Here is a 21,145-nt window from a genome sequence, read left to right as displayed (position 1 = left end):
CGGAAAAGATACTTATATTAAGAAGGTACCCATTTTTAGGCTTTAGATCATTAGTGAGCTCCAAAAATCCGGAGATCTGTCCAGAAGGCAGATGTTGCCAAAAGCACTCAGAATCCTATAGAACAGGGAAGTTTCTATGTTGAATGGTAAGAAGCTACTTCTATTCCTTAACTCTTACTTGATCAAATTATTTCTTAAAAAACAAAACCAAAAACTTTATTTAAATAATAAAAGATATGATGCTAGCTAATCAATGGTATAGGGTAGAATTCTCCAACTAGTATGCTGTATTCAGAGATAACCGTGCAACCTACTGCCACACGGGTTTCCATCCTTGTGCAGCTATGTGCAGCTTGCAACTGACAGTGAGAGCTTCTTGCAAGGGGGACATTAACACTGGCCAGGGACTGAAGAGAGGCTGGCAAAAGCAAATGGGGAAGGGGGTAACTTTGCATAGCTCTACGTTTTAGGCCACACACTAAAGATGAGCAAAGCTCTGGACCTGCCGCTGCTGCTTTGCAGCTCTTGCCAGGTGCTTGATGCCAAGGGAACAGATTAGCCTGTGTACTTGATTTCCCCTTTTTCCACTCCCTTCTCAACATTGCTCCCATGAAGGGGGAGTTTGAGTTTTTCTGAGAATTAATAGAGTTAACACCCCCCCCCCCCCGTATCCCTTTTCTGTCTCCCTCAAAGTTCTTTAGGAAGTTTTTTTAATACTTGGCACAAGATAGGCAATACGTGTATATATATACAACTTAAAAACAGGAAAAAGCCCTGAAGATGACTGAGAGCTGCTTTTGAGCAACTTGCATGGGGTTGTCAACTTATGGAACACTGCTATCACAAGGAACTTCAGGCTGCTAAGAAGAGAGAGAAGATAAAATATGTGAAAGAAAAACTTACAGCGCAGGAAATAAATAAGCTCTCTCAAAGGCTAGATTTTTCTAATAAGGAGAATTCTTTTACTTAAAAGCACGTTTGGTCTTCTCTGGGTCTTCAGCAAGCCGACTAAGTAATTTTTAGAGGGGCAATCTTGCTGCTGCTGGCAGGAATAAGTCAGCCCTGGCCTCCTGCTGTTTCTGGTTGAATTTTTCAGAGGGTACCTAGGAACACACTGTAGCTTATGAAAAAAAACAAACAAGCTATAACCCAAAACACCCTGTATGAGCCAGATCTTGTACGTATGTACCCTTTGGTTATAATTAAATTTATTTATATTTAACCTGGTAGCAGACATGCAAAACTTACTTACTTATTATTTTTATTCTGTTTTTACAGTTATATCCACGAATAAAACCTAGACAGCGAACCCTTGCTTGAAATCTGTTGTACAAGAGTGCAATACCTTGCTGGTAACTGGAAATTTAAAACGTACACTGGAGCCATCATTTTCAATCATTTCACATGGAAAAATAAAACTCTGGTATTTAGTTTTAATGGTGCTTTCTCTTGTTAAATGGACAGCATTCAAGATTTTCAGGATCTGCAGTTTGTAAGTGAGGATTGTTTTATGTGACCCACCACTGATGAGGAGAGTGATACCTCCAATACCTACAATGTTCCTTCAGCTATAGTCTAAAGCAGCCTATTAAGTTAAAGTTCCATGGTAGGAGCTTTCTTGTGTTAAATGTTCAGAGGTGTCATTTGCAAAGTGCAGACATGCTGTCCAGTCTGCTCCACTCCCACAGTAACTGTCCCATGTCAGAATCTTGGCTATTTTGTTTCATACCAGTGAATGTTGAGTTCTCTCCTTACCGATTAACTCTTTGGGTTCTAGGACACAAGATTTTCACCTGCTAAGTGCATATGTAGTCACCAAAGCTTTACAAGGGCTAGGATTTTGTGTTAACATACTACACACTTAAATCCTAGTCTAGACAACCCCAATAAAAGCTTTACATAGTCTAGCCGCTAGTATTATTATTTGCATTTAGAAACAAGCTAGAGCACTAACAAAACAACAGTGTTTGTACACTTCTCAAAACCCCTACACAGTAGTTCACTTGGTGTTTTATTTTCTTGTTATCCAACTTACAGCACCAGTGTTACCTCTACTCCTGTGAAGGTTGCCCTACTAACCACCTGAGTTTGTTTGTTCTGGACAAAACAGTTAATATTAAACTTGCAGCAGCTTAAGGGATTTGTATGTCTGCATGGATGAAAGTGCAATAGTTGAGAAGGGGTAAGAGTCTGGTTAGAGTTACACTATGTAATTTGAAGTCTGCCTGAGTCAGTCTAGAAGAAAATATGAAGGACTGAATAGAAGTAGAAGAGGGCTGTGTAGATGCTAAGTAAGTCAAGGAGAAGAAAGAAAAAAAGGTTCAGAGATGTATTTAAGAAAGGCAGTAGCTTATTTGAGGACAGTTTCTGTGGTTCTTGGCAGCCTACATCTGTTGCCAAGGCAAGTTATGCAATAAACTATTCCACTACATAGTAGTTTCAAGCAAAAAAAAAAAAAAAAAGCACTTCACTGGAATTTTAATTGTACATGATTTTATATACCAAAAGTATATTTTGACTTTCCCATTATAAGTTGTAGCCATATTTCTTGTAATTTTTCTCCCGTTAAACAGTATGCAATTTAATTCTTCATGTACAAGTTTTGTGTATTATTTATATATCCATTTCTGCAGTGCTGTAACTTGCTTTTACCACAGGTTTAGCATTAACTGTATATATTGTGGTGAAAAGTGAAAGGGTATTATTGTTGAAGACTTTGCTACATGAATGTGATGCTTTCAAGAGCCTATGAAACACTAATTCAGAGAACATGTAAATGTGCACAATAAAGTATTGCTAAGGCATGGCTGTATTCTCTAGTATTTTTATGTAAGTAGCAACAGTAGCCATACAGTTTGTCACTGTCTACATGAGAAGACTTGAACTCCAGCTTGCTAAACCCTACTTGTTAATTTGTTTCTTCACTGGTTTACAAAACCATTTTTGGACCTCCTTACACTATAAACTCCAGTGTTCCAGCTGTGACAAATTAATGTGTGCCTAGGAAAGCTCTCAAGGGTGCTTTACATGCAATCTGACAACTGAGCCTTGTGTAGCTGTTTACTCAATTTTTTACTGCTACAGGAAACTGGAGGGCAGGAAGACACTTGCTACAGCTTGCGTAGCCAGAGGATTCATCCTAATAGTTGAGCAAGTTATCCAAGCTTAAAACTAAACTTAGGGTGTTGTTTGTAAAGGAAGTCAAAGGTTTCAGAGTTTAGGTAATGGCAAACAGAGTACCTCTCATTAGAGAGGTTATATATTATGAAAATAAATATCACCTTTTTAAATAAGTGAATTAATTTATTCCATGTTTGTACATTAAAACGTATACAATTCCAGATACATTACAGTTAGATTAACAAAAGCTAGTTACCAAAAAGAAAATACAAAACTAAACATTATTCCAGAAGCTTACTTATTACAGAAGGGAATTTAAGGTCATGTTTATGAAAGTCTGATTTTTGTGGTATTTGGTTAAATATGTTTAGAAAAACCAAGAAGTAATTTCTATAAAATCATAGCTAAGGCAGATTTTATTGTACATTGATTTTAAACATTTGGATAAAGGAGAAAACCTGAGATCTATACCCAAAAGCTATTCTCTGCAGAAGAGACATAAACCTTTGTTTGCTTCTTGTGGCAAACAGTATACATAATTGTTACTATAAAAGTTGTGCTGTACATTAGCTGTAGTGCAGGTCATTTTCATATTTAGCGCTGATAAAGGTTTAACAAAATATACAAAATCTTAAAAGGTGAGGCTGTTTAAAGCATTAATTGTATACATATTGCACACTATAGTGAATACTCATGGTTCAAAAAAATACTCACATTGCATTTGCCAGTTCTTACATAATGAACCGCATTGGAATGAGAAGGGGTCAAGAATAGCAAGTGTTACCAGCTGTCAAAATAGCAAAAATGAGAGGCAGGTCCTTAGAGGTTGGTGCCTTCCTTCAATTTGCCAACAATTTGCTGTTCTTACTGGTCCCGGGACTCATAAAGAAGTTTTGTTGCCTAATATAAAAACAAAATGGGATTGTCTTAACTGAAATTTCATTTTCAGCCACTTATCTCCCTCTATCCATCCCCCCCGCAAAATTCTTTAAACCCAAAAAGCTTTAAGTTCTTCCTATGTTATTTTCATTAGCTTAAGACAGCTAGCAGCATTCAAATAGGCAAAAGTAATTTTTGAGGCTATTGAGAGGTGTTCACGTGTAGAACCTGAGGTCACTGAAGGAGGTTTTAAATAACTTGCATTTGTTTCCTCTGGGTCAGAAATGGGCATTTTTGATCAAAGCTGTCTTGGAAAAAGTTAAAACCAATATTTCTGAGATTTCAGTGATCCGATTAAGCACGTATAGAAAATAATGTATTATTCTGTTTGGTATTCCTCCTACCCCTTCTGCCCTCCACCTTGCAAAGTTTTGGTGAGGTGTTCCAATCATCTCTCAAACTATAGTATTAACCAGCATCCTATGACAGGCATAACGTGCCTACTCTAGCAACAGGTCAACAAGTCCTTTAAATAGGTCATTCATGCAACACTTACTGAAAGGAAAGGCCAAGAGCTGGCATGCAACTCGCACATTCAGTGAGACTCGCACATTCAGTGAGACAGTGACGCTCCCAGGTGGACACATAGCTTTTACTTGCTTTAAACCTAACGTTTCAATACTAATCTTCATCCATACAGTCCACATACATACTTAATCATTGGTTCTACTTCTGCAACTTACCTAACTTCCATCTATTTTTTTCCTTCAAAGAAGTCTTTCAACTTGCATTACTACATTACAACACCCTGAAAAGCTTATGAGATTTATTTCTTTTAAGGTTCTGGATATGAGCTCTATAAGCATTCGGACATACTAGGGTGGTACATTAGCAGTGGAACCATATGCTACAGAAGAACTGTCACTGTCAATCTTAAATGGTGGCCTTCCTCCAAGTTGATCTAATCCATTCAAGTCTGTCTGCACAGAATGCTTGAGCACAGGACTGTCAGCAGCTGGAAAATACCTGCTCACAAAGCCTCGGAAAGAAGATAAAGCTTTAGGTAGAAACAGGTTTTTTTTGAATTCCCATTTAATATACTCCATCTTAAAGTCTTTACATTATTCTCAGACATTCCTTAAAACAGGAATTGGTTAAGAAATCCTCCTCATAGGTCAAACACAAAACAAAAGCCAGAGGAAGTTTTAGCTGCATTGTCATGTACTGCTGTGCAAGTCTGCAAATTTATTCCTCGATCTTAGGAACTCTAGCTTGAATGCTTTCATATCAAGATCTCTATCAGTTCTGGGGTGACCTTATTAACTTGAAAGCACCATCACAAAAACATTGCAATAAAAGTCACCTCACTGAGCAGGATAACGGAAAATGCAAGCCCCATATTTGAGAAATAAGAGTATGCAGTTAACTAGGGCCTTTGAAGATCTTGTGTACTCAGCAGTTAGTTACTCAAAAAAAATGAGCTAAGCTCATATCAAAGGAGACAAATTAGAGGTTTAAGTTTATCAATAGAAACACAGTAAGAGCAATATTTAAGAGCTGCATTGCTTGTGAAAGATAATTAGAACAGGAAGAGCTAAACTACATTCATGTGGCAATACAAAGTTTGAGCGCATTTTGCTGAATATAGAAGTTAAACGGTGGGGTTCGGGGTGGTTGGGGAGCCTAAGAACAATGGTGTGAAAGGAGCAAACAGAGCCAAACAAGTGCAGACAGCTTATCAGTTACGATTCTAATTGTCAGATAAAGTTACGAACCATTTTTTTCGTCTCCCGTAACTTTGAATTGTGAAATACAAAACTTCAGTTTCATCATGCAGTTACAATAGAGTACCTAACAGCAACAGAGGGGACTCAGTCCTCCACAGTCCTGCCTACACGTCTGTCTGTTCCTGTTTTAAAACTGAACAATTTCTCTGAGCCTTCAATAAACTAGTAAATACAATTATCTGATTGTAGTTCCAGAGAATATGCTGTTGTGCACATTATTCAATGAGTAACAGAGACCTAAGAAACTGGAAAGTTGAATTCCTACTTTCTTATCACCTAATGACATAGATAAGATCTTGATAAATGCTTTGTGGTATATCTTCTTCAGCTATCTAAGCACGAGGCTAAAGTCACGTCCATAACAAGCATCCATAGCTTCTGTCTTCTTAAGCAATAAGAAGTCCTTAGAAGAGTCCTTTAGAAAAGGACTCCAAAGGCTACATACTCTATCTACTGCTACCGAGTACCCTATGTACAGACAGTCTCCTCTCTGGAACCAGAACAAGCAGGTTTTCTTCATTTATACCAAAGCCCTTTCCTCTGATGTAGATGATGCTGTGGCAAATAAGTAGCTGGGGGAAAACAAGCCTTTTCTCCTCTTTTCTGCCAAAACTTTCCCCCTGCCCTAGATTTCAGAAAAGGATTAATTTCAGGCAATGTTTTTTTAATGCTCTTCCCTGCCCACACCCTCCCCCCCTGCCCAGCTTACCTTATGCATAGCTGCCAGCCAGGTTGCTGACAGCTTCTTGTTACAGTTGAAGTCTTCGCTAGCCGTAAATTTCATCTGTGTAAGCTCTTCTGATCCTGGTACCTTATACTGCAGAATCATACCTATGGCACGAGTATTACCTCCTGGAAAAAGAGATCGAGTCCTGAACCAGCAACATATTTTACCAACTAAGTAACATTCTACAAACCAATAAGCATGTTTGAAGAAACTGTCCTATCACTTAGTTCAAAGCACTAGCACTTCTCTCACTGTGTCCCAAGACCACAGGGCTCCAACATACCTCGGTAAACCCAGAACTGCAGCATCAGAGGAGGCAGTGACAAAGAGTGTTAATGCCAGGAAACAGAACATGCAGGCTCAATATTGTTAATTCTATCTGGCAATCACTGAGGCAGAACTTGTACAAGTCATCACAAGCAACGCCCCTAGTTACACACACTGAGAAAACCCTTGTATTTTAATATTGCCATCTGTTTTCTCTTAAGTAGACACTATAGTTTCATATTGTAGCCTACGGTTTGCAAACTGAACTGCTAGTGTCCAATTCGACTGATATCGAAGAGGGCTCCTTGCTTGATAAGAAGTCTGGCAGGACTGTGAGAAGTCCATCCAAATCTAGGAGAGGTTGGGAAAGAAGCTTCCCCAGCAGGTATCTCCTGCAAGGCCAACATCATCATTTACTTCACAAGGGGAATCCATTACAAAAGTCATTCCTCTAACAGTGTGATTTGCGAACAGCGGTTGCATCTTTTCTAATCTAATTGCATACACATTTCAAGATGAACCAAAGCAAAAATACAGAAGTGAAACAGAAGTTTGGTTTAGGATAGCGTATTGATGCCTTTACGCATACACTGCACGTACCTGGCGTTCCAGAACATTTACTGATTCAGGTAGAAAATGTCTTGTGCAACAAGAGGGTATGTTTATTTTAAAGAAACGTAAAAAGAAAGCCTATTAATTAACAGTTTAAAACAGAATTTCTAATCTGTACTCAAATTTTACCATATCATACTCTCCACTTATTTAGAAACTGTACCCATATTTTCTATTGTTTGAAGCAATCCTGTGGTAAACTATGGAGAAAAATCTTTGTAAGACATTTATTTATTCAGTCCAAAGCATTACTGGACAGTACACAGGAAGTAAAGACTTATTTTATTATTTATTTCTGGTATACAAAATTAGGGACAGCTCTGTGGAAGGAGGTGATGTGTAATACCATATACCATCAAAAATACTGTTTTGTCTCTCTCTCCTTCTTTCTCCTAGCAGGGATGATAGCATATCAGGTTTAAAGGAGGTCTGGAACATTTTAGTTCTTCTCCGATAAGTTATAAAACATTCATTGTCAGTTTATTTAATAAGAAAGATGGGAAGAAAAAGTATGAGGCGAGAGTTGTGCAAGTTATACATCTAACATTTGAAGAAATTTTTCCTAAGTCGAACATCAATAGAAGATCAAGCAAACAAAACAGCACTGCAGAGGAGAGAACAGGAAAGGGGTTGTGATAGCATGCTTGGGCAAGTCATGCTCACAAACGATACTGCTGATACCTTCAGTAATATGCTGGCTCTCCAGAAGGCTGGTATAAGTGTGAATATCTTTTTCTACCATCAAGAAGAAAGGCAGGCAGGCAAAAGATAAAGCAGTCAGAAGAGTAATGAACAAGGAATTATAGGATCATTAATTCAGCAACACATCTGGTTGATTAGAATACTAAAGACAGTTCATTAAAATTAACATGTTGCACTTATGAATACTGCACAAATGAACTATTCAATTAAAAAAAAAAAAACAGCAGTGACAGAGTTGTTACTAAAGAACAATTATGAGAACTCCTGTCCTTGTTTGCTCTCATATCAGTGAAATCATACTCATCAATCACACTTCCTGAAATACTACAGAATAGTAGATGAAGCAGTAAGTAGCTGCCCTCCAGTTCAGATGTTACCAGTTTCATTTGGCCATCCCTTCATTTTGAATGAAATTAAGAGAGTCTAGTTTTAATTTTTTTTAAACAGGTTAACTCTTACTCTCTTCACAGTTGTTTGTACCAACAGAAGGTAAATCCCAGTTGGATTCTGAAATGGAAGCTAAAGACTAACAGTTCTGCTATGAGCTTTTGAATCAATAAACATTTATATCCAGCCAAGAGAAACGGTCAGAACAGGTGGTGACCAGCTTTATCTAAGCCTATTGAGAAGTTCCCACATATCAGAGCTCAGAAGCAATCTCTGAATTTTTAGATCTTCCCTGAAATCCCACTAGCCACATGGACAGGCTTCCAAGCACTACATTCTATTCTGAGAACAGTTTTAAGCACGACAGTGGAACATGAGTTGTCAATAACTTAGAAACGCACTGTCTATTAGAACAAAAATTGTAACTTTGCATATTTTTCTTAATAATAAATGCTTATTCGATGAAAGATTTACCTCCAGGAGTAAAGCCCTCCGTAAGTATCTGAACAGTTGAAATCTGTACAATTTCAATTTCATAGTGGCTGTCTCCATCCAAAACCAGGTATCTCCACAAAAAAAGAAAACACACATTTTAGTATTTCCCATCTACAACATCAAGTCTGAATTACATAAAACAGAATAACCATATCTCAGAGTTCACTGCATTTCAAACAGAATCTCTCAGTGACTAGTTTTCTGTATGTTCTTTGGGGTGGGGAGAAAAAATCAAGCAGGAAGTCTTTTTCAGTGAAGTGCTTCACTTAAAACTCCACAAACACAAACAAAAAGAAACAAAACCCTATAGATTCGTTTGCCAGGAGACCCTTTCAAACAGACATTAAAAACAGCCTTCCAAAGCTCGGAAGGAAGAAGAGAACGCGGAGTTTGAGCTATTCTAGCCAACCGAGTTCTAGGGATGCCCTAAGCAATGCTTTGTCAGTAACGTTAAACAATATGCTCAGTGTTGGAGTCAGCATTCTGAAACAAGGTTTTTTCGAGGGGTTACAGGTATTTTCCCAGCTATCCCTCCTACGATCTTCCTATTAGTCGGCAAAAAGACTGTATTCCAACAGCACTGAGATGACTTAAGAAGCGCGCAGTTCCACTGTTCCAAGGCGTTCTGGCATTTCTGCCCCTTGTTGCTTCTGGAAACGGTCTTCACAATATAAAGCAATGAGAGTTCACACCTCTTGTGAGGGCCACTGACCTACACTGTAAATTCAAACTTAGCCCAATAAAATTATAGCTATCATTACAGAATATTCTCTCCAGGATTCTCACAGCAAGTTAGTCTTATTTTTTTTTTTTTTGGTTTGGGTTCTTAGATAATATTAATCATAGTTGTGTTTACACGTACAGTTTCTATTAATTTCTCACCTCTGATTGTTAGACAGTCGACATACCATTAGCTCAGATTTATCTGATGTTCCCAGAGTTACAAAGAACGTAGCACCTGGAAAAAGAAATGTATTATTATTCTAACACAGAGTTTAGGAAGGAACATTAAAATATCGAAACTGTTAAGCAATTTTATTTACTGCACCAAATAGACTGAGTTGGGTAAATCATTAACAGATTAATTGAAACATTAAACTGACTGACATTTTTAGAGCACTCAAATGTAAAAAGCCATCTTTAATTACCATGTTCTAAATCACATGACCTTCCACAATTACTATGTAACGTGAACATTTATCCTACACGTTGTGGAAAGGCAGATGATGTATAAGCAGAAACTTTAAAAAAGAGAATGAATTGGAAGATGGTAAAAATAGGCAATTAAAGAGCCTATTTTGTCACCGTAACACATAGTAGCACTACTGAAACTATTTTTTCAGTATTCCAAATAAATCCGTGAGAAGAATCAAATAGCAGGATGTGACCTTCAGTTTAATAAACATTAGTTTTTTTACTTAATCTAATTGGAACACCAATTAGTGTACCGCATGTGGTTTTAATGCTATTTAAAACTGACAATTCATGACGACCTGCTACCCACACAGGCTTAGGCCATGGACAAGGTCAAAGCTCTCAAGTGAGGCTTGAAGCAAGCACAGTACCTTGTTAGCAGTAGAGAGTATTTTTATGTTTTCTAAGTGTTTTTCATTCTTATTCAACTTAACAGGAATATGGCTAAAAAAATTCATTAGTATAATAAAAATGGCAAGCGCACACACATACACACACACTTCTCCAAGGCACTAAAAGTTTCTTTGATTACATCACACTTTGTGAACAATATCATTGTAAGAAGTAGACTTCTCTTCGAATAAGCTGAGAAAACAGAATGATTAACTTCAAACAAGTTAATTATTTCTTCAAACAAGAAACGTGACAATAGAAGAGTCTTTACAGCAGATATCTTAAAACTGCAACTTAATAGCTTGTCTGACAAGAAGAATTAGTTTTAAATCAAATTTAACATAGCATTTGAACAAACATAAAATCAAACCAGCATATATACATACATACACACACATATATATACATATACACAAACACACATACAGTACTTACCATTCATGAGCACTTTAAGCTGTTTGTCATAAAACTCTGTTTCTTTTTGAGAAATGAGGGCACATTCAGCACACTGGCGCACAGGGTCCACAAAGCACATGCGAGGCAGAGGCACTTTTTTACTGCAGCACTTGTCACAGAAGCACTTTCCGCATCTTCGACAGTGATGCTAAGTATGAAAGAATATTTTTTTTTATTCATTTACGAAGAAAACTATTAAGGAAGAATCTGATAAAGTTACTGTATTAAACACCTCCTCCCCCAAGAAAAAGAGCACAGTTTCTCGCATCTGAAACATACAAGTCGAGGGATAGGACAGCAGTCAAGTGGTTATAGAAAATTAACGGCTGTAGCAGCGGAAGTATACCTCTGAAGATTGAATTCCAAGGATTAAGTTTACTAAGAACAGCAGCACATAAGTCTCTGCTGGCAATCTATCAACAGGCTTGTTGCCATGTCGTATTCTTCTCATGGTAAAAGGCAACAACACAAACCAACAAACAAAAAATATCAATCTTCATACTCAAAACCTAAAGCTGTTCATCAAAAATGGCAGGTGACATAGTAAGAAATCCATGGTCGTTATAATAGCAGTAAAATCAGTAACTACTATTGCAACGCATTTCACAACCACTAAATGTTCAACAAGCGCTTGTGCTCCAAATCACTACTGGGGTGTGACAGTCACGGTAGCTCTTCCTGATCCAAGTTCTCAGGGGATGACAGTAACTCATGTAAGAACAAGTATTTCCAGGCAAGCAAGAACAGATTTGTGGCTCAAAGCAAGTTTGAACAGTTTGATACAAGCAACTGATATTCTGCAGCTTCGGTCACTGTTACACTTCTCTTCTAAATATAACGGAAAATTATCTCCTGAGTACCTATTTCCTATGGCTACCTCAATTTATTGCCCAGAGTTAACACAAGTAAAAATACAGTGGAATAACGAATTATTTTTTCTTCAAGTAAAATGCTCTTACCAACCAGCATCCACGCTCTTAACCCATGCAACTACAGTGCACAATACAGACCAAGCGGCTGCACACTATCATTTAGTTACCCTAACTGATATCCTAAAGTTCTTCAGGCATCCTGAACACTTATTTATCTTTTACAATACACAGTGATGCCTATTTTAACATTTCTCCTTACCTCTCCCTCCAAAGAATAAATTTGAAAACAAACATCAACTACTTCAATGCATTACAGGTCACATACGTTTCCACATCTTTCTTCACTTTCACAAGCTGCATAGCTAACAGAGTGTCAACACAGTTATACAATGCAACATTATTTCCTGCTAAAAATCACTGCTGCCCTTTTCCGGGAGGCGGCCTTCCTTCTCCAAGTAGAACCTCCAGTTTCAGCAGAATGCTTTCTGGTAGTAGTATTCAGTAAACTAGCATGCATTCCACATAGGTCTGCTTACATTTATGAATGAACATACTTCAACTCTAATGTCAATGTTTTCTCTTTATTATACAGTCTACCTAATTGTGGTTCACAGCAGTCAAGATGGTTCATAGTTTCCCAATTTAACCAGAGATTCTCTTTTCCGATCCTGAGACAAATCTTGTTTCACTTTTAGAACAGCTTTTTTTCTTTTTTTTTCTTTTTTTTTTGGGGGGGGGCGGGGGGAGGAGGGGGTCCTTCACACTTTAATAATGAAGTTCTTCAACGTAAGATTGCAATTGGTTGTAATTCAAAAAACTTTTTGCTTGCATTTCCACAACTGACTTTTATCTCCCAAAATACAATCAAATTAGTCGATTTGGTTTGTATGTTAGTGCTGACATTAGCAGTACACTCTTGTCATGAGTTGTTCTAACGCTTCCTTTGAATGTAAATCCCATGGGTACCCAGTATTTTGGAATAACCCTAGCAATGAACCAAAACCTCATTGTATTTCATACCGAGCAAACAAGCAGAACGTCAAAGGAACAGAATTAGAGCAAAAAGGATCTCTACCCAGAAAAGAGAGAACAGAAAGAAAAACTATTTTAAAGTTATATCAGGCTTTTCCATTTTTAAATCAGAAAAAGCTCATATTAGTATTTTGCAACAGTTAAAGTTTTATGTTTTATTGATTTCTCTTACCTTTCTAGTTATGAAGTCAAATTTTGTATCGCACTGCATACATCTTGGGCACTAGGAAACAGTACAGATTAACATTAAACTACAAAATTTCTGTATCTTTAATCCTACCACCATGCACAAAGACTGAGCTTTATACTATCACCCAAGAAGAAGCAGCTCCAACAAATCTCCATCTTTTATTTTTTCCTCAATGGATGGTTTTCATTTATTTTTATATTTAAAATATTGAGGTAGCAAAATGGTGTCATCTCCACCCGTAACTCAGAAAAACGCACACTCACCTGTCCTAAGGAGTATTGCCTCTTGCTAGCGGTCAAAACCACGTTTCAGAAGTTCACATCATGCTTAATACGTTTGGCTATCCAGACAGTTTCCTGTGTTTTCATGTAAGTTATCATCCTCTCTGTATTATACTGTGATGCTCTGTGGACCTCCTAAAACACTGTTTATGTATTTTAACACTCCCAGTAGTATACACACTTTTCAGACATGCTAGATTTTGGTTTTCTTCCAAGTCACCAAGACTTAATTTTTAGGCCAGCTACAGAATGTCACTTCCTGAAACATCTCTTTCTGAAAAAACACTTACACCCACACTCCTCCCAAAAGAAAAGCCAGAAAAAAAAACTCATGAGGTTTCCGTCTCACAACTAAACAGAAGTTTAAGGGCCAAAAGCTGTGATTTCTGAACTACCAGCAGAGATCAGTGATAGTTATAATAAAATTTTCTGTATAGAAAGTCACCTACCAAAAGACTGATACTCAGCAGTAGATCACCGGATTTTCACCAAGACTTCACATAATTCTACCCACTATATCAGAAACTTACTCTCCAAAATTTACAAAGTAACCATTGCTAAATTTGTTTGCATATATTAATGCAAAATTCTGCTTGTCACCCGAATCAGGAGAACATGGTTAGATTTTGCAGTGAGTTTTATAACTCTAGAAAATTAAACTCTTCAGATTATCTTAGATTTCAGCAGAATGTCATCTTAAAAACATGTTCGAAGCCAAGTATGTGCTATTCTGTAGTATTGTGCTGTTTTTCCTTTAATTAGTACATTTCAATACTTAACCCTTAACTACAGCTTCTGTAGTGTATTTCAGGGACTTCTACTTCAGCAGATTCCCAATCACTATCACAAGTACAACTGTAGTCAAGAAAAATATTGCAGCAGATAAATTAAAAAGCACTCTAGAATTTTTGCTTTTTGTGCGTGTGTTTAAGATTGTTCATAATTGCAACAGCTTATGTGAAATGTTCTGACATGTCTAAACAAGGTTTAACAACTCAGAGAATAACTACAGTTGCTGTAACGGAACATAATTAACTACTTGCAATATTTGTTACAATAAACTGTGTTTCTAAACCTCACACAGAAGAGAACTAGAACTGTTCTTGTATTGTTTCAAGCAACAAATTAAGGCATCCAACCACCTCTTTTCACAATGGTTGTATAAAAGCACATTTTAACATTCACTGATGAATAACCTTCAGCATTTGGTCAATGCAGCATTCCGTCAATGCAGCATTCCCAAAGTCTCATCTTTATAACAAGTAATATTGTACAGATAACATCACATTTTGCTCCATGCTGACCGTGATTTAGTGCTTTACTTTCTCACGCGCATAGTTTAATACATTGCCATGGGGGCTGGGCCTGGCAAGTATTTCAGTATGCCCTTGAGCGCACTAGGAGACTAACTCATTTTCTTAACGAAAATTTGGGGTTTCGGGGGTCAGAAGTCAAAAAGTACAAGCCACAAACTAGATAAGAAAACCTCTAAACAGTGCCTTAAATAGATTTTGTACATGATGTTTTGCAAATATATAAGTTGCTTCAGCAACTTCAGCAAGTAACAGAGTTATCCCTCTTCTTCTTTTCTGCTTTATATAAACTACGGGAAAAATCTTTCTGAATTCCAGACCTATCATGATAAAAATGATCAATACACAGAGCAGTTGTAAATAACTCACAAGTAAACGGCATACGGTAGCAGACATCACAGAAGGGGCTTTTCCTGAAAGGATGTTCCGTTTCTAACCTGATCAACAAGGCACTTCTGCTTTGTAAAGACATTTACTTAATATCAGCTTCTACTTTTTGCCTGGGAAAAGAACACTATGGAGGAATACCTTGACAAGTGAATCCTTCCTGTTCATCCACATGCTGACAAATTCATGGCTCAAGCTACATGGGTGGGCAAGCAGTTCAAGCGCAGCTCTGTCACACAGCTAGTGTTAACTCTGAGAACCTGACCCGTTAGAGGCCCCAGCTACATTTAACTCAGTTCCTTCCCGCAGTGAACCAGAAGGATCCCTAAGGAACCACTAGCACCTCATCTGTAAGCTTCTCAGATGTCTTACACATCCCAGCTCCAAGGTACACAGCGTGCCTCAGCCACGAAAAGACCCAGTACGTAGCTGGACAGTCATGAGGTTTGGCCACCTCTGCAGCCTAACATACAAATTTTTTACACACTTTCTAGTCCAAGATTTCTTTAATAGGAACATCATCAGCTGAGCTCTGGTGGTGACTGTTAACAAAGAAATTTTAGTTTATACAAGGCACACGCAGTGATCAACATTTTAAGCTCTGTCTCAAGTTTAATGATGCTCAGCACAAACTTACATGATATTATCCAACTCAACTCATTCATTATTTATATTATTTCAATTCTGATACAGAACAGACTAACAAAAATAAAGTTTTCTGTAGTCCTCCTCCAGCCTTACAATTCAAAGTCCTCATAATATAACAACCAATATTTAAAGACTGGGTAATCTTGTGATTTAAATTAAAAACCTGAAATAAAATTCAGTGTTATACAGTAAGTTTAGCACAACTACTAACTAACATCATTTTGGGATTAATCTATTTTTAAACATAAAAAGAAGAAAAATACAGCTACTGAATTGGTGACTTATTCGCCATGCAGCAGAAGCTAGTACATTTGAAATGCTGAATGAACTTTTGGTAATACTAGTCTCTTCTCTTGGACAAAGACAACACGTTTTATACTTTAGTTTACTGAACTGAAGTAAATGAATGGCTGACATCGTAACAAGAACAAATAATCTTGTTTAGGTCACTAGCTGCAGATAATACTGTCTCTTTAAAGTTGATTTTATCATTACAGACATGGTTTATTATTAAAAATATGGTTTATTAGCTTTCTTGTATGTTGTGTACTTTCTTTATTTAAGAAAAAAAGATTGTAACAGGATATTTGTAAATGTTAATCAAACAAATTAGAATGTGAGCACATCCACACATAAAGAAAACTAGTAAAATAATTGTTTTTACAAAATAACAAGAAATGTAAGATTAAGAATATGAATGAATACATGTATGTAAAGTGCATGTCTATAACATACTTCCTCTCAATAGCAATTACGACCAAGTTTGATGCAAAAGCAACATGCAGTCACAAACCAACATCACCAGTCTATTGTCCAACAGACCAGAAGAAAAGCTGATTCTTCAGGGGAACACCTGAGGTACAAATGTCATATAACAGTCAGAGTAGTAATATATAGATTGATTTGAGTTACCTAAAATTTACAGGCACATTTTCAAATAAATCTAACAAGTTTAAGTAAACCCTACCATAATCCTCAAACAACCTTCGGTTGAACTAGGATAGTGCTATGTACTAGACTCAGTTAGAAGCAGTATTTTTTTTTTTTTAATGGAAGCTGCTTTACTTTAATTACTGAAATATAAAGCTACATTTTCGAATATCAAAGAGAAAAGCTACTTTCAATTTAAGGCAAATGTTACACCAACGATATCCACTGACGATGATGTCAGCAATCAGGTTTCCAGGATGCTCAGGCCAATGCGCGCCGAGCACGTTAAGTCACATACTCAGCAAAACCAGACTCCACACAACACACAGAGAAACTACCTAAAGAATAATTCCACCACGGACTTTGCTACATGCCCCCTGATCAATACGAACCACATCTGCAGCCACCCCAATGCACCACACCTGATGTTCAATGCCAACTGGGAGTCCCAAGAGCTGAGGACCTGCACCTTAAATGACACTCAGCACTTGTCACTGAATATATTTTGTCTTACCTACACTTAATGCAAGAGATGCACAGTTGCTATCAATGACAGGGTTTTTTTTTTCCTTTAAGAAAAAGGGAGACTAACTTGATAGGACTGCATCAAGTCCTATCAACTTGATAGGACACGGCATTTTCTCAGATTGCTCGTTTAAAATGAGCCAAAAAAGTCGCTTTCCAAAAAAGAGAGTTGTTATTTTGGAAAAAAACAGCAAACCAACTTAGTAGCCACGCACCATAATCCAGGAAAGGTTAATCTCAGGTGCCTGAGCCAAGTAAACTACACTAGCAGAGTGAGGCTGCTCGTATAATTATTTTTACACAGGACTTTGCCTCAAAAGACATCAGGTAGAGGCGCAATTTTTTTCTTGTACCTAATCCAGTTAGTTATGACAGAAAAACGTAGCATTCCGACATAAGACAAACCAACCATATCAGTATCTGGCAAGGAATGGGTTTGTTCAATGACTCATTGCTTGAATTCATATCAGCTTATCACCATCAAAAATAACCTCAATTCTGCATCATATTTAAAGGTATTAACATGTATCCACCCCACAGACTGGTTAAAAAAACCAATATAAACAACTGATTCTGAGTTCTGTTAGTATCTATCTGTAGGGATTAGCAAAAAATAATGTGTATGACAGAAAATTTAGTATAGCATCATGATTACACAGTCTACTTGAAAAGTATTTAAAAGCAAAGTTGGTTGAAATTGTCCAAGTTACTCGATACTCATTTAACACTAAGAACACTCACAATGAAACGCAGAAAGGGCTACCTTGGCCTTTTACTATACTTCTTCTGTAAAATCAATATGGTGTTCAAAATCAGATTTGCTGTTTTATAAGCATTTAAACAGAACAAACGCTTCATTAGTGCCACACAGTTCGCAACACTTACCTCATTAAGTTCTTCACTAACTCTTGTGACAGGGCCTTAGTTCTATGAAAAAGAGCAACCCTCCTATCCTTTTTATCCCACTAATCTAACCGAAATAAAACTGCGTGGCTTACAAAAAAAAAAAAAAAACGTAGCCGGGCAAGTCCGACGTGCTGCCTTGTCAGCTTTTGACACGAGCTGAGCCAAGCTGCCGTCCCATTGCTCCGCCGTATCTAAACACGCCGGAGAGATCAGCGGGCTCTGACCGCAGAGTCGCGCACTGCCGCTCGCCAGCAGCCCCGCGGCGGCCCGGCCCGGCCCACCCCAGCAGCCAGCCAGAGCCCCGTCCCGGCGGCTCCGCGCTCCCTCCGCTTCCAGGGGGCCGCTGCGCCCAGGCGGCGGCGAGAGACGCTGCCCCGAACGAGCCGCTTCGAGACGAAGAAAGGGGAAGAGGCGCAATCGCAGCCGCCAGGTCCCGGCCGCCCGCTTCCCCCAGGGCAGGCGGGAGCGCGGAGGGGGGCGGCAGCGACCCCGCGGGCCAACGGTCGCCGCCCGGCAGCCGTTGGGACGCGGGCAGGGCCCCTCCGGGCAGGACGCGCGGCGGCTTGAGGGGGCTTCTCCGCGTCCCTCCCCCGCCCCCCCGGCTCCTCCACACCCCGTCCGGGCTCATACCTCCTTGTCAGGCACCCAGGGCGGCTCGTCCAAGCCGAAGGGGCTGCGGGCAGAGCGGTGCTCGGGCACCATGCGCAGCCCGCTGGGCGAGCGCACCAGCTTCTTGGCGTCGCGGGCCTCGCAGCCCGACATCTTTCCCTCACAACTCCGCCACCCCCCTCCCTCCGAGACCGGCAGCGCTACCGCCCAATCACCGCCCTGACCTCTCGAAGGACACGGCCAGGGACCAATAGAGATGCGGCGAGCCGCTAATCACCGCCCACCCGCTCCTAGCACCCAGCAGAGCACTGCCTCCGGACTTCCCGGCCAACCCCGTATCGCTCGGGGCGTGGTGCTGCCATTTACTAGCCCCACCCAGCCGCCCATTGGCGTCTACAGGCGCATGCGCAACGGGAAGAGCCGCCTCACCACCCGGAAACGAAGGACGTGCGCGCTTCAGTCAGGCTCCTGTATTCGGCAGTCGAGGAAGCTTGGTAGCCAATCAGCGAGCAGGAGCGGCTAGGGGGCGGGCTCCCCTGGCCGAGGCCTCGCGGAGGTGGCGCTGGGTGGCGGAGCGGCGCCGTACAGCCGCCGTTTCGGAGCGCTCGTCGAGCGGCCGGTGCCTGCCGCGGACACTGATCAGCTCTTCACTGCTGCCGCGGAAGAGAACCGCAACCGAGAGCCTCCTAGGCCCTTCCGGGTAGCGCCCTACCCATTGGCCGCTCCGCCGGGAGCGCTCTCTTTGGGGCGTCCTGATTGGCCTATACCTAACGACGTCGCAGGCAAGCCGCTTCGCCGATTGGCTGCGGCGTTTGGCGGCGGGCCGCGCGGGCGGCGGAGCGGCGCGGGGCTCGCGGCCGGCGCTGCGTCCCGCCGCGGGGACCGTTAGGACCGTTGGGGGGGTGGGGTGGGGGGGGGAGATGCCGAGCGCTGTGAGGCCGCCAGACCGCGTCTGCCGCGACAGTCACATGCAGTCAGCTTGTGCGCGCTACTGTCTGCAGGAGAGCGGTGTTTTCCTCAGTGCCGATGGCAGTGGTCCTGCTCGGGAAGGCTCTGGCGAATGCGAATTTGCTTTGTGAGGTCGCAGCCGTCCTATCTTCGCGGTTATACCTGTAAAGTCGTGTAACTTACCTGCCCGATGAGCTTATCCATTTATGCGTTTTTCCTATGCCTCCAACCACGAATACGAATCAGTACCGAATAGATGCTTTTTCCCCCCCTCTTCTCCGACTAATGAATGTCATACAGTTAAGTGCATGAGGATCTTGAAAAAGACTTTTAAAAACAAAGGTCCTTTGTATTTTTTGCTCCAATCCTGCTCTGCTATAATCGTTTCCTGGTAATTTCCCTCTCTTCCTAGTGCCTTAAGCAGCAGTGGCTGAATTTCAATGGCTTCAGATGAGTGAAGTCGACAAAATGACTTGGAATCCTTCAAGTCAAAGGTCATTATAATAATTAATTGCAATAAGTTTGGACTTTGAAACACTTGTCAGAAAGTTGCTTTAAATAAGTATTGCTTAAAAAATAATTGATTTTTTTTTTCTCCTACGTTCATTCTGTTCTCAGGATCCATGGTAAACTTCCTTCCCCTGTGTTAAAAAGGTGAATGTTCATTAAGTCACGTATTGTTATATAACTGTTAAGTGTCTGCCGCGGTCCTTCATAAAGATGATCTGCATAGTAACAAGCATCATAGTATTTTTTTCCTAGGTAATTATAATACTAAACTGTGGTGTTTTAGATCACAGTATTAAAATAGCATGTAATGTTGTTATTACTAACAAACTGTGCTTTAGAAAAATCAAAATACGTTTGCCTTTCAGATATATGACTAGTCTTATGATTATTCTAAATTGCATGTCTGAGGGTTTTTTTTTCCTCTTTAAAAATGAACAGTTGTTGCAAAGAATGGCAAGATAGCCAGTCTATTTGCGAGCTACAGTCCAGAGCAAATACCCTACGTGGGTATGCAATTAAAATGACCAGCAATACGTAACTACTTCGTTACTAGTTGAAGTCTTTAATAGCATATATGTAAAGAACTAGCTGAGAAGACCTTGGCTAACGTGCTGAATCATTGCTGCTTTTCTAAAACAATGAATAAATATATTGTTAAAAAGTAAAAATAGAATATTCCTACAAAGTTAACACATTGAGTCATACTTATTTTTGTATTGCATGTATGTCCGATAAAAATTTTTATAATAGGTAATAATTACCTGATGCTCTGTTCACCCCAGTTGCTGTATCAGGAAATGGACTGGGACCAGTTTGACTTGAACCCTAAAGTAATTGCGGCCCTTAAAAAAGGTAACTTAATCTGTGAATGTATAGCTGATAGGTCTTCCTTTAAATAATTGCATGTTTGTGAATATAAGCATATATACATACGCCAGCATTTTGGAACTGTAATTAAATGTTTCATAAGCCAAA

General features: G+C 39.5%; 3 protein-coding genes across 21 annotated transcripts in view; 2 read left to right on the top strand and 1 right to left on the bottom strand.

Moving 5' to 3' along the window:
• Positions 1 to 2,804, top strand: part of PPP1R13B (protein phosphatase 1 regulatory subunit 13B) — a 72,983-nt gene extending 70,179 nt beyond the window's left edge. For all 9 annotated transcript variants that reach the window (XM_068947199.1, XM_068947196.1, XM_068947193.1 and 6 more), the window contains one exon: positions 1,279 to 2,804. In XM_068947199.1, coding sequence (XP_068803300.1) covers positions 1,279 to 1,320 — 42 coding nt within the window. In that variant the 3' untranslated portion in view covers positions 1,321 to 2,804. The remainder of the gene's footprint in view (positions 1 to 1,278) is intronic.
• Positions 2,805 to 3,282: 478 nt separating this feature from the next.
• On the bottom strand, positions 3,283 to 19,281 carry ZFYVE21 (zinc finger FYVE-type containing 21). Of its 3 annotated transcripts, none has more exons than XM_068947215.1 (8): positions 19,142 to 19,281; positions 13,096 to 13,146; positions 10,999 to 11,167; positions 9,859 to 9,934; positions 8,956 to 9,047; positions 8,074 to 8,127; positions 6,496 to 6,638; positions 3,283 to 4,020 (listed from the first exon to the last, which is right to left on the bottom strand). In XM_068947215.1, the coding sequence occupies exons 2-8, from the start codon at positions 13,132 to 13,134 to the stop codon at positions 3,985 to 3,987; spliced, it is 609 nt and encodes a 202-aa protein (XP_068803316.1). In that variant the 5' UTR covers positions 13,135 to 13,146; positions 19,142 to 19,281; the 3' UTR covers positions 3,283 to 3,984. The 3 variants fall into 3 exon arrangements, with proteins under 3 accessions (XP_068803316.1, XP_068803314.1, XP_068803315.1); XM_068947213.1 differs by lacking the exon at positions 19,142 to 19,281 and adding an exon at positions 18,734 to 18,919; XM_068947214.1 differs by lacking the exons at positions 8,074 to 8,127; positions 19,142 to 19,281 and adding an exon at positions 18,734 to 18,936.
• Positions 19,147 to 21,145, top strand: part of XRCC3 (X-ray repair cross complementing 3) — a 19,748-nt gene continuing 17,749 nt past the window's right edge. For 3 of the 9 annotated variants that reach the window (XM_068947208.1, XM_068947210.1, XM_068947211.1), the window contains exons 1-4: positions 19,355 to 19,494; positions 20,073 to 20,154; positions 20,279 to 20,314; positions 20,953 to 21,022. In XM_068947208.1, the coding sequence (XP_068803309.1) occupies positions 20,968 to 21,022 (55 nt within the window). In that variant the 5' untranslated portion in view covers positions 19,355 to 19,494; positions 20,073 to 20,154; positions 20,279 to 20,314; positions 20,953 to 20,967. Of the gene's footprint in view, positions 19,495 to 19,529; positions 19,960 to 20,072; positions 20,155 to 20,278; positions 20,315 to 20,952; positions 21,023 to 21,145 lie in introns of those variants that run through there. The other 6 variants (XM_068947209.1, XM_068947212.1, XM_068947205.1 and 3 more) reach the window with 5 other exon arrangements.

Source organism: Struthio camelus, chromosome 5 (assembly GCF_040807025.1).
Source record: "Struthio camelus isolate bStrCam1 chromosome 5, bStrCam1.hap1, whole genome shotgun sequence".
Lineage (NCBI taxonomy): Eukaryota > Metazoa > Chordata > Aves > Struthioniformes > Struthionidae > Struthio > Struthio camelus.
The sequence above is the reverse complement of the archived record's forward strand: the minus strand, read 5'-3'. Positions and strand labels throughout refer to the sequence as shown.

What these genes read in the sequence shown, in the direction of transcription:
- ZFYVE21 (XM_068947213.1), bottom strand. Translation starts at nt 18,865, where the DNA reads ATGTCGGGCTGCGAGGCCCGCGACGCCAAGAAGCTGGTGCGCTCGCCC. An exon ending in GCTTAAAGTGCTCATGAATG is followed by an intron (nt 9,935 to 10,998) that starts GTAAGTACTGTA and finishes TTCTTTTTCCAG; the next exon opens with GTGCTACGTTCTTTGTAACT. An exon ending in CGACTGTCTAACAATCAGAG is followed by an intron (nt 9,048 to 9,858) that starts GTGAGAAATTAA and finishes TTTTTTGTGGAG; the next exon opens with ATACCTGGTTTTGGATGGAG.